At 51.7% G+C, this 13,206-nt stretch overlaps 1 protein-coding gene across 1 annotated transcript; it reads right to left on the bottom strand.

Annotated features, from left to right (window-relative positions):
- Nucleotides 1-2,824: 2,824 nt before the first annotated feature.
- On the bottom strand, nt 2,825-11,461 carry VAMP5 (vesicle associated membrane protein 5). The gene is made up of 3 exons (XM_005891672.3): nt 11,317-11,461; nt 3,759-3,896; nt 2,825-3,285 (listed from the first exon to the last, which is right to left on the bottom strand). The coding sequence occupies exons 1-3, from the start codon at nt 11,317-11,319 to the stop codon at nt 3,076-3,078; spliced, it is 351 nt and encodes a 116-aa protein (XP_005891734.3). The 5' UTR covers nt 11,320-11,461; the 3' UTR covers nt 2,825-3,075.
- Between the last annotated feature and the right edge of the window lie 1,745 nt (nt 11,462-13,206).

Below are 13,206 nucleotides of genomic sequence, written 5' to 3'. Positions count from 1 at the left end.
TAGGCACAATAATAAAAGGTGGGGTAAACTCCCCCACCCGAGCAGAGGCCTTACCAGCTCAGGGAACTACCTGTCTGTGTGATCTTTTAGCCCATTGCTCAGCGTTTCCCCTAGCTTCTGTAAAATTAGTGGCTTGAATTTAATAAGTAGTTTGCATCTCTGGCACCCATGAATCTCTTGGAGGAGGAAAGGAGAGGTTGCAGCTTTAGGGAAAACAACAACAACAAAAAAAAACTCCACATGTTGTTTAGTCTCAAAGATCAAATTTAACTGATCTAGGCCTGGGGGTGTGTGTGTGTGTGTACTAAATGATTTGGCTGCTAGCTATCATTTATTTGGCAACTAGAATCATTACACTTATATTGTACACAGGGTATAAATATAAATACTCCTCACAATTATCCAGGAGCTAGTATCATTATAGTCAAAGCTATGGTTTTTCCAGTAGTCATGTATGGCTATGAGAGTTGGACCATAAAGAAGGCTGAGTGCCAAAGAACTGATGCTTTTGAATTGTGGTGCTGGAGAAGGCTCTTGAGAGTCCCTTGGACTGCATGGAGATTAAACCAGTCAGTTCTAAAGGAAATCAACCCTGAATATTCATTGGAAGGCCTGGTTGCTGAAACTCCAATACTTTGGCCTCCTGATTCAAAGAGCTGACTCATTGGAAAAGACTGATGCTAGGAAAGATTGAAGGCAGGAGGAGGAGAAGAAGGTGGCAGAGGATGAGATGGTTAGATAGTATCACCAACTCAGTGAACATGTATTTGGGCAAACACTGGGAAATAATGGAGGACTGCGGGGCCTGGCATGCTGCAGTCCATGGGGTCGCAAAGAGTCGGATACAACTTAGTGACTGAACAACAAGAAGTATCATTATTGCTTTTTACATATGTAAGAACCCAAGTCCGATTCCACAGGACCTCTAAGCAGTGTTGTAGGCCTAAGTGCAATACTCGGGGCTTCCCTCCATCTTTCCCAGGAAAGGCTGATGGTGGTGAGCCTAGAAGAAGTAACATGCACTGTGAAGGTACTGCTGCTGCTAAGTCACTTCAGTCGTGTCTGACTCTGTGTGACCCCATAGATGGCAGCCCACCAGGCTCTCCCGTCCCTGGGATTCTCCAGGCAAGAACACTGAAGTGGGTTGCCATTTCCTTCTCTAATGCATGAAAGTGAAAAGTGAAAGTGAAGTCACTCAGTCGTGTCCGACTCTTAGCGACCCCGTGGACTGCAGCCCACCAGGCTCCTCTGTCCATGGGATTTTCCAGGCAGGAGTACTGGACTGGGGGTGCCATTGCCTTCTCCATGTGAGGGTACAGTTCCATACAACTGGAGGGTTTGTTCTTGTTTCTTTTTCAGTAGCCCTCACTCCCCCTAACAAGGAACTGCTTCTGTTATACACTTAACCCTGAGTTCCTCTTCCCACCTACACTTGAGTTTGAGATGCAGTTAAGTAGGAGAAGGCAATGGCACCCCACTCCAGTACTCTTGCCTGGAAAATCCCATGGACGGAGGAGCCTGGTCGGCTGCAGTCCACGGGATCGCTAGGAGTCGGACACAAGTGAGCGATTTCACTTTCACTTTTCACTTTCATGCATTGGAGAAGGAAATGGCAACCCACTCCAGTGTTCTTGCCTGGAGAATCCCAGGGACGGGGGAGCCTGGTGGGCTGCCATCTACGGGGTCGCACAGAGTCGGACACGACTGAAGCGACTTAGCAACAGCAGCAGCAGCAGCTCAAGCAGTGGCTGCCCTGCTTCCCAGGTCTTGGTAGGACCTTTCCTTCTTACTTGGCCTTTACCCAATGTTCTTTCCTGGTGTCCTGAAGACACTGCCTCCCTGGCCCTGTGCAGTCCTAGAGCTTTGAAAAGCCCGAATTCTTTCCCATAGGGCAAACTCCAGGCCATCCTTTGTGACTCTGCACCTTACAGCATCACATAGGAAAAAGCCCTTCCCTTTTCCTGCCACCTGCTACATACGTATGGGCTTCCCAGTGGTAAAGAATCCGCCTGCCAATGTAGGAGATGCAGGGGACTTGGGTTCAATCCCTGGGTTGGGAAAAGATCCCACGGTGTAGGAAATGGCAACACACTCCAGTATTCTTTCAGGGGAAAAATCCCATGGACCGAGGAGTCCATGAGGTAGCAAAGAGTCAGACACAACTGAACAACTGAAAATACACGCATGCCGCATCTGTAATCTGGTGTAGAGCCTGAGGAAGAACTTGGGGGCAGAAACTAGAGGAGGTACCCAAGGGGGAAGAGCCTCTCTGAAGATGAGAGCCTTGTGAGATAAAGATCATGGGAGTGCCTTCCTCTTTGTCATCCTGTGGGTCCTCTGAAGAGCCCCAAACTCAGAAGAATAACAGATTTCATCCTTAGGAAGACAGACTTAGAGGGCACCAGTTGAAGGTTCTGGTTTGGGGGCTGTTATATCTTTACACCTGCACCCTAGAGGGATCTGTCTGTAAGATTGGATCAATGAGGAAGGGAGAAGATGTCACCTCCCAGGGCTGAAGTCCTTTGGAACTTTCTGTTTTCTAAGTAGCCATGGGGGTGGAGGCAGAGCAGGATGAACCAATCTGAGGATCTTCAAACACACACATCTAAGTCGCTTCAGTCATGTCAGACTCTGTGACCCCATGGACTGTAGCCCGCCAGACTCCTCTGTCCATGAGATTCTCCAGGCAAGAATACTGGAGTGGGTTGCTGTGCCCTCCTCCAGGGATTCTTCCCAACCCTGGGATCAAACCCGCATCTCTTTTGTCTCCTGCATTGGCTGGCGGGCTCTTTACCGCACCACCTGGGAAGCCCTCAAACACACACACACATACACCAGTTTTTACACAAACAGTGGTTTTTACTAAGCTCCAGGTGGGGCTGGCTTGGCATGGCCAGTGCAGCAGGTTGCCCTCAAGGGCCAGTCTGTGGTATGATAGGAAGTAACCAAGGTGCACACATTGAGGCTGCCCTCCATGTTCACTGGGGTGGCTCAGAGGGGAGCAAACTCCAGGGTTCTCTGAAGACCAGAAGTGGCCAGTGTGGCTCTTCAGCCTCTTTTCCAGGCCCTGCTGGGTCATTCCCCAGGCCCCGAGGCAGGGCCTGCATCCTGGACCTGTGGGGCGCTGCTGCCCTTGCTGCTTTGTGGGAGAAAGATGACCAGCAACACAATCAGGAGGATGAGCAGGGCAATGCCCACTGCCAGCCCCATGTAGATCCGGCACCGGGCATTCTCCCAGCGCTTCTTCTGGGCCAGAGTCTTGGTTGTCTTGCTGAAGGCTGAGCTCTGCAGATACCCCCCAGACACAGGGTGGGAGTTAGGGGTTTCCCCAGAGCCCCAGACCACCTCCTACCAACCCCATCCCCACAAGGGGTCTCCTTATCTCCTTGCTCAGCCTCCCCAACCTGTCAGCTCCCTTTCTCCACAAAGCCTGTCTCGGGACCCTCCCAGCCTGACTCCTGGTCTAGACACTGGTGTAGTCCTTGACTCACAGCCCTGAGGGTTCACTCCCAGTTAACAATGCCAGTCTTCAACCTTTTAGGACGATCCACAGCTTCAAACCAAGGCCTTCATCCTTCATGAGGCCTCCCCACCCATTGCCAGCTGGGCTAGGGGGCCCTCAAGAAACCCACACTGGCCTTTGGGTAAGCGTCAGGCCCCACCCATGGCCGGGAGAGCCCTGGACACAGTCTGAGTGCTCCCTCCGAGGGTCCCTCCTAGCCTCTCCCTCTCCCTCTCTGCTTCCCCAGGCCTCACACCATGTCCAGGAGTTGGTCTGAACGCTGCTCCAGCTCCGCCAGCTTCCCGTCACGCTCCAGGACCTTGTCGAAGTTGTTGAGCATGATTTCTGTCACCTCATCCGCCTGCCGCTGGCATCGCTCCAACTCTTTCCCTGCCTGGGCACCAAGCCCAAGGTCAGGGCTACGTGATGCCCCCACGTGGCCCTCATTTGGCCATGAGACCCAGAGGCCTCCTTGCCCCCAGTGTGTGTGTGTGTGTGTGTGCGCGCGTGCGCGCGCAGTGTATGAGTAAGGGGAACAGCATTATAACAGCATTATTCACATAAGGGTCTGATATGTGCTGAATGAAGGGCTGGTCTCTTGGGGTGTATGGCTCACCTTTGGTTCCCCCCTACAATGCCCAAGAAGGCAGGTTCTAGGTCAGCCTTGACTTCCAGCATCTCAGCTTCGTCTAAGGTGCCCCAGGATGAGACCTTCTCAGGACCTGCCCACCCTCCCACAAAGCAGACACTCGGCTCACGTGTTTGAAGTGAAGTGAAGTGAAAGTCAATCAGTCGTGTCTGACTCTTTGTGACCCCGTGGACTACAGACCGCCAGGCTCCTCTGTCCATGGAATTCTCCGGGCAAGAATACTGGAATGGGTTGCCATTCTCTTCTCTAGGGGATCTTCCCCACCCAGGGATTGAACCTGAGTCTCCTGTACTGCTGGCAGATTCTTTACTGTCTGAGCCATCAGGGAAGCCCCACCTGTTCTAGGATGGCCTCAACTCAGTGTGCACCTGCCTTGGGATTTCCCACTGGCCTAAAGAGGTGCAGAAGAACAAGCAACTGAGCTACTTGGCCATAGCCAGACAGGGAGGAGATCCAGCCCACAGAGCTAGAGAGGTCATTTTGGACCACCACATCTCATATAGCCTCTGCTAACCCCATAGACACACACTCAGATTAGATCTCCCTTCCTCCCTTCCCCAGCCTCTGACTGGTCAGGCCAGTTCTGCCTCCTGGCCTGACCCTGCTCCGCATCAATGCTCAGAGTTGACTCCCTGTCTGCCTGGGAGCCTTGGCCTTCCTGGTCTCTGGCCTCCAGCTTTTCAGCTATAGCCGAGGTCTTCTCTGGGATTCAGCTCTTGGATTTCCCAGCCTGGGCAGCAGCCTCATCTGACAAAAGAACCCGGTTCATTTCAGAGGACTGGGAAGGGAGATGCAGGGTCCAAGCTGGGGGAGAGGTCAGGAAGAGGAAGAAAGCATGGGTCACAAGCAAGGAAGAAAGTCGGCTTCAGATACATGCACCGGCAGAGACCCATGGCAGGAGGCTGGAGTCCAGAGACACGCTGCCAGGAGGAGATGAATCCCAGCGGATTAACAAACCACAGCAACTCCCTCCTCTCCCAGCCCAGTCCCCCAGAGCCCAACCCTGTTCTCATCTCCTCCCCACAGAGCACAGGCCAAGCTCACACTCCTGCCAGACTATATTGCCCATTGTCTGCAGCAGACATTTCAGCATTTGACTGAATTCCACTTAAAACCAGAAAAAGGAAAGGGATCTGGTGGTCACAGAGGGCCACCTCCTACTCAGAATCCCCATACAGGATCCTCGCAGCTGCCTTGCACATAACCTCCAAGCATTCCCAGTATATGAGTCCTCTCTCCCCAACTGGACCACAAGCTCCTACGTGGAGGGCAGGGGCCAGTGTCCTGCCTTTGTCTGCCACCAGCCTGGGGACCCAGGAGGCCAGCGCACAATGCTGACCATCACAGGGAGTCAGTGAGTGGGCCAATTATAACTTATCCAAATGCAACTCTGATGCTCAAGTTTGTTACCCCAGTGTATTTCTCTAACCCAGCAGGAGTTTCGAGGGGGCAGGCATCTGAAACCCAAGTAGGTCAATATTTACTCATGAGCTAGAAAAGCAGCCTGTTTCGAAAGGGGGGCCAGCAAACCACAATAGAAGGGTACATTCGGACTGGGGGAAGCCATAGTTGGGGAATGAGGAAATATCATGAAGAAAGCTGAGAAGTTGTACTCATCTCTATCTTTTCCTGAGTCAACCACCATCACCACTATTATTACGACTATATGAATAATCAGCAAGTCTCCGTTACTTGGGCTTCCCCTGTGGCTCAGCTGGTAAAGAATCTGCCTGCAATGCAGGAGACCTGGGTTCGATCCCTGGGTTGGGAAGATCCCCTGGAGAAGGGAATGGTTACCCACTCCAGTATTCTGGCCTGGAGAATTCCATGGACTGTACAGTCCATGGGGTCGCAAAGAGTTGGACACAGTTGAGCGACTTACACTCCGTTACTTGGAGTCTCTCACATTCAAATGGTCCAAGGCAAAAACCTGGGAAGGATTCAAAAATGAGAACCAGGGCTTCCCTTGTGGTTCACTGGTAAAGGATCTGACTGCTGATGCAGCAGACACGAGTTCAATCCCTGGTCCAAGAAGATCCCATATGCCCCGGGGCAACTCCTGAGCCTGCGCTCTAGAGCCCATGAGCCATAAGTACTGAAGCCCATGTGCCCTAGAGCCTGTGCTACGCAATAAGACAAGCCACTGCAATGAAAAGCCCACACAGCACAACTCAAGAGTAGCCCCAACTCTTGGCAACTAGAGAAAGCCCACACACAGCTACGAAGACCCAGTGCAGCCAAAAGAAAAATAAATGAATAAATAAAAACTATTAAAAAAAAAAAAAAAAAGAGAGAGAGAACCACTGCTAGAAACTGGAACGCTGCACGTCATTTTTTTTCCTATTCTAAATGCTACAGCTGTTGTTATCTTATTCTCCAGCGTGGGGTGATGTTGGGTCACATTCTTCTGGAGAGCTGGCTGTGCCTCCCACTGTAAGCTGCATTCTCCATCCCCCAGTGGCAAAGTCAGGCCTGTCTGGAGCCTAGATGGGCTCAGGCCTGAAAGAACACATTCACTCCAGGGAACACACAGGCCCGAGGTTCAAGTCTCTGGGCCTCCTTGGCGTCTCTCAAGCAGAGCAGAAAGGACACTATATGCATGAGTCTCTGTCGGCAGTGATTAAAATAAAGAACTGCGGGATTTAAAAGGAGATAAGAGACCAGAGGGCAGGCTTCCTGCCACACAGAACTCAGCATAACACTTGGCACACAGTGGATGCATGGAAAATATTTTTGAATGAGTTGGGGCTGTTCTTGAAAAGATGGCTATAGGCTGGGGGAAAGAGATGTATATGGTACAATCAGAGGAGAGTGATGACTTCACACCATGAGATACAAATAGAGAGTGTTGGAGTTGCCGACAGACAAGTGATTCCTGAGAACCGAGATGGACCAGATAAGGTGGAGCTTGGACACTCCTGCCACACGCAGACAGAAACATACTCCAGACAGAGGTAAGGGTGGAGGGGCAGGGTGGGGCCTGAGAAAGCACCAAAAAGTCAAGAAGTGGGACTTCCCTGCTGGTTTAGTGGTTAAGACTTGACGCTTCCACTGCAGGGGACACAGGTTTGATTCCTGGTCTGGGAACTAGGATTTCACATGCAGAGTGAGGTAGCCAAAAAAAAAAAACAAGGATGCTCTCCCAAAGGGAGAGATGGATGGACCAAGAACTAGTGTAGGTTTCTGAGCCTGGAGGAGAATTTCTGTGTTGGTGGTAGACTGGCACGGACGAAAGTGAGATAACTCAGGCCAGAAGCCACTGGAAGGCATGTAGAAGTGCCATCAGCAAGGGTATGTGGAGATGTCTGGAGGCTGGGGGAGGGTGGAAGGAGAGAGAGGGAGGGTGAGAGAGAAAGGAAGGAAGTGTGAGAGGCACCTCCAAGAGTGGCGGGCAGGGTGGGGTTGAGGGACAGAGGGTAGTAGTTACAAAGGAAATTGACAGACCGTTTTCCTGTGTGCAGAATATGCCTCCTTCATTTCTCAAATCTCCCCTCAGGTTTTTCCGGCCAGAAACAGCTGGTTCCTTGGAAAAACAAAGCTCTCAAAAAACCTCCCGTTCAAACGTTCCTGTCTGCCCTTTTTCTTGGTTAGTGCTTACGAAACCCTAGGCCAGCTGTCACGGTTGTCATCCTTAGAGAGACCCACCCAGGCAGTGACCTGGGGTATCAACTCCTTCCTGGGTCAGTTCACACCTGAGCTCAGAGCTTAAGAGCTGCACCCTGCATTATAGCCGCCAGCACCTTCAAACCCTGCCTCTGCTGCTCAACAGCTGAGCGACTGGGGACATGACCTTTCTGACCCTCCCTTCCTCATCTATAAAGTGGTAACAATAACATTTCCCACATTAGCTAAGGCATGTGATGTATTAGAAATAAAATGCCTAGAACAATTCCTGAATGCTCAATAAATAACAGCCATTATTATTGTTATAAGGTCACCTGGAGAAGGGAATGGCAACCCACTCCACTATTCTTACCTGAAGAATTCCATGACAGAGGAGCCTGGTGGGATTTAGTCCATAGGGTCTCAAGGAGTCAGACACAGCTGAGGGACTAACACTTCATATATTGCTATAGCCCAATTTTCCCTAGTTTTTTTTTTTTTTAGCTGTCAGATCCCAGGAACCACACAATACTTGTGGTTAATAAATCCTCTTTGCCGCAACTACCGAAGCCCACACGCCTAGAGAAGCCACTGCAATGAGAAGCCCACATGCCGCAACTAGAGAGTAGCCTGCGTGAAGCAACAAAGACCCACCATGCTCAAAAATTTTTTTTTAATAAATAATAAAATAAAATAATAAATAAATGAATCTAAAATTTTTTTTTTAATAAAACTCAAATCTTTTTACAAAATACACAGCCAAGCAAGCTCTTCCCTATGGCCAACTTGTGCACATAATTGTTTCTAACCTATATATAGAACTTGACATGGGCCTTTGATAACTTACATCTAGTGCATTTCCATCAGGCATTGCAGGCTGTTGAGAAGGTTTTACATCTTGACAGTAATAACAGCTCCCAATCAATGGGCACATACTCTGAGCTAAGCACTGAGCTGCTAGCTGACTGCTCACTTTATCTCGTTAAAGCCTCACAACATAACACTGAGAAAAGTAACCCTATCCCAGTTTTATAAGAAACCGAGGCTCAGAGGGGTTAAATCACCCATCCAAGGTCACAGAGTCAGTGAATAGAAGATCTGGGAGTTGAACCGACTTAGACTCCAAGGATCACATTCTTAACCGTTGTGTTAAACTGGATGGTGGTAAAGGGAGGTCAAATGCTTTAGCTGACTGGCTAAAGACACATCAGACCTTTTGATGCTGCTGCCACTGCTGCTGCTAAGTCACTTCAGTCGTGTCCGACTCTGTGCGACCCCATGGACTGGAGCCTACCAGGCTTCTCCATCCATGGGATTCTCCAGGCAAGAACACTGGAGTGGGTTGCCATTTCCTTCTCCAATCCATGAAAGTGGAAAGTGAAAGTGAAGTCGCTCAGTCGTGTCTGACTCTTAGCGACACCGTGGACTGCAGCCTACCAGGCTCCTCCATCCATGGGATTTTCCGGGCAACAGTACTGGAGTGGGGTGCCATTGCCTTCTCCCTTTGATGCTGCCAACTCAATTTATGTGCAAATGAGGAAGGCCCGTGGCTCAAAAACCCGAACTGTTTGCACAGTGCATAAGTGAGGACCATCTACAAGATGAATGAATCAAGTCATTCCCCACTCAGTTTCTACCTTTCCCATCACTATTTCGTTCCTACTCTATTATTCCCTGTATTATTCCCATGACTAGCAAGGGAAATGCCCAAGAAACACTTATTAACTGAATGAATCAGCAAAGAAAAGAAAAGGACCTCCCTGGTGGTCCAGTGGTTGAGACACGGATTCAGTCCCTGCTCTGGGAGGATTCCTCATGCCTCAGAGCAACCAAGCCCATGCACCCCAACTACTGAACCCCACACACCCTAGAGCCCATGCTCCACAACAAGAGAAGCCACCACAATGAGAAGCCTGTGCACCACAACTAGAGAGTAGCCCCTGCTTTCCCCAGTTAGAGAAAAGCCTGAGCACAGCAACAAAGACCCAGAGCAGCAAAAAATAAATAAATAAACATTAAAGAAAAAAAAAAAGGAGAAGAAGGGAAAGGAAGAAGGACCAGGTAGGGAAGGATCAGATGGGAAGAAGAAAGGGAAAGTGCGAGGGTGGACAAAGGGGCAGGAGTGAGAGAAAACACAGAAGGGAAGGGGCCAGGAGACGGTTGGGAGAAAGATCAAGTCTCAGGCTCAGATCTACTACTTGCCTGAGATGAACCTGTGAGAGTCCCAGAGTTTTCCAGTACTCCCCAATAAATGATCCCATCCTCAGCCTTCACTTCAGGAGTTTCCTCTTCTCACCAAGTGCTAAGGGCCAGCTGCAAGCCCATCCTAACCCTGCCTGATTCCTTGCTCTGCATGCTGGGAAATGGGCTCCAGGCTCTGTCCCATTCTCCAGGCCTCCCTCGGTTTCCTGGCCCAGCTTTAGAGCTCATTGCTACCTTCCTGCCCGGCTTCCTCTTCCTGCCTCCAGTTCCCTGGAGATGAGGCCATCTTGGCATCTCAACCCCTAGCCAGACCACATCCATCACACCTCTGCTGCTTCTCCATGGCAGGATCTTTTTTTTTTTTTTTGGCTGCACCATGCAAGGATCTTAGTTCCTTGATCAGGGATCAAATCTATGCCCCCTGCATTGGGAGGTCAGAGTCATAACTGCTGGACCACCAGGGCAGTCCCTGCATGGCAGAATTTTAAGGCACTAAGCCTGCTTCCTGCTGGACACAACTTCCTGTGAGTTCCAGAGAAGGGGAGAAGCGACTGACACCACCTGCTTCTGACACCTTTGCCTTGGAAATGACAAGCAGGGACAGAGGCCAGAGTCTACAGCACAGAGTAGGGGATGACTCAACTCAAGAATGTGTCCCTTAGGTAAGGCTTAGAAGGGAGTCAAGCTATGCCCCACTAATAACTTCCGTGGAAATTTTATTGTAAACATCTTCCTTTCTCTTTCCCCAGGAGAAGGAGTTTGCCCTCCAACACCCTGCCACAGGACTGGCCTGGCCTCTACCACCCCATCTGCTCAGGTTTCCAACTCCTGGGCCAGACTTGGCTCCTCACCGCCCCAGGAAGGGCTGCAGAGGTCATCATATTACCCACCACTTCTCAGGAGCAGGTTCTGAGCGCCAGACAGATCTCTGCCATTGTATCTCCTTCAACCTCCTAAGGACCCAGCCAGGCAGGTACTTCTGACCCCACTTCACCATGCGGAAAAAGAGGTTCAGGGAGGCTAAGTGACTTGCCCCGGGGTCACAGAGCGTGTAAGTGGCCGCCACCAGGACATCAGCACGGAGTCTCACTCCGAAAGCCAATGCGTAACTGCTCGGCTCCGGCAAGTCCCGCTCACTCACTGGGCGCGGGGCAGCCAGGACCGGCAGCTCCGTACTTTCCCTCCCGGGATGCACGCGGGGAGCGAAGGGTCCGGACGGGTCCTGGCTCCCGGCCGGCCGTCGTCACCTCGCCGGGGAACGGGCGCGGGTCGTGAAGGACGCCCCCGCCCTTGGACTTCGGACTGCCGCCCCGCACCCTCACGCTCGCCCTCTGTCCCCTGCCCTGCCCCGGGCCCTCACCATCGCCGCAGCCGCCTCGCCCGCTCCAGCTCTTCTGCCCAAGTGGCCGCAGTGCCAGGGGCCCGGGAGGAAGCGGAGGGCGGGGCGGGGCCTGCCCGGAGAGGGCGGGGGGCGCGCCTCCTCTGAGCGGCAACGGAGACCGGGTCAAATCGAAAGCTGCCGGCTATGGCTCCCGGGATCCGGGCACAGCGCCTCTCGAGGGGCTGGCGGCGCCCGGCTTGGGAGGATTCCCCTGCATCGTGAAGTGGGGGCTCCACCTAATCAGCCTGGTGTCAGATCTACACCTCAGGAGTCCTGTGTATGAAATGGTCAGAGTGGAGTGGGCTCGGGAACGCGGGCTCAACGGGTCCTCTCTGGAACTGCATCCAAATCAGGCAGAAGAGTTCACCTGGAGTTCACCTGGAGAGGCATCATTTGTTCATTCAACAGGCGCTCGAAGGAGCGCCATTGTCCCGAGCTGTGCTAGGGGACTGGAGATGCAGAGAAGAGCCCGGCCAGTGTCCCTGCCACCTTAGTGAGTGCAACTCACCCATAACCAAAAACCGACCCCCACCCCTCCAAAGTTCTGAAACTGAATAAAGTTTATTCACAATAAGTATCATGAATGCACTGCCTGACACTGGATTGTACATTTGTGTGTGTGATAGTTGCACGGTCTGTGTCTGATTCTTTTCGACCCCATGGACTGTAGCTCACCAAGCTCCTTTGTGGGATTCTCCAGGCCAAAACACCAGAGTGGTTAGCCATTCCTTTCTCCAGGGGATCTTCCTGATCCACTGATCAAACCCAGGTCTCCTGCATTGCAGGCAAATTCTTTACCATCTGAACCACCAGGGAAGCTCAGATTGTACATTTAAAAGGGTTGATTGTATGTTTTGTGAATTTCACCTCAATAAGACAGACTCCAGTGGGGAAGGTGCTAGCCCTAGCCTTTTATTTCCCCTTCACTGCATGGGCCATGGCAGCCCTGCCCTGATAGGATGAGCTTCCTCAGTTGGAAGATGAGGGAGGCTGGCGTGTCTGTCTGTCCAGAGCCTTCCTGAGCTGAATCTGTCCATCTTCACCCTCTCCTTTAACTGCTGCACAGAAGCCAACACCAACCAGTTCTCTACCTGGCCTCATACCAACCCAACATCTCAAATGTGGCCCCTCTTGAGGAAGGGGGTGTTGACTTCCCTCTCCCAGGTTGAGGCCCCTGTGAGCAGACCCCACCCTCACCCTGGAAGATATAGGTCCCACTCACCCCAGTTGCTTGGACCTTGAGTCTAGGAGTGGACCGAGAAGGGAGAGGATGGACATGATGGTGACCAAGACTGCCCCCCCATGGGCTCTTCAGTGCTTTCCTCCCTTCCTAGTTTTCAGAGCATGCTTCTAGAACTGGATTGGCCAGTACTAGTCCCCAATCCTGTCTCCCAACCCCGCCCCTTCCAGACTTCTTCCCCCAAACAGGGCAGAGATGACAAGAACCCTCCCCCCAAACCAAGATGCACTGGGCACTGGAGAGAGTAACAGTGATGGTGGGACCTGGTGGGGAGGAGGGAGGCCCAAAGACAGAGAGGGCCATTGTCCAGGAGGGGAAGGAAAGCCACAGGCCCTGTCCTGTGACACTGACTGTATCCAGCCACGCGACACGGTGAGAGATGCTCACCCCCTCAGGACTGCTAAGACCCAGAGGCTCTGCTAAATTCCAGAAGGACAGTGGCAGACAAAAGACAAATAGAACTTGCAGAACCACAGGAGAAGGAAGAGCAATTTAGTTCCTCTACCCTCCCCCACCCCTCCCTTCCAGACTACAACAGGGCCATGGAAGAGAAATGCCGATGATAGTGGGGTAGGAGGGTGGGAGGAGGGGGGGATTTAGATTTCTAAATGCTCTGCCTAGGAACACTG

Source organism: Bos mutus, chromosome 11, assembly GCF_027580195.1.
Source record: "Bos mutus isolate GX-2022 chromosome 11, NWIPB_WYAK_1.1, whole genome shotgun sequence".
NCBI lineage: Eukaryota > Metazoa > Chordata > Mammalia > Artiodactyla > Bovidae > Bos > Bos mutus.
This window is presented reverse-complemented; position numbering and strand designations above follow the sequence as displayed.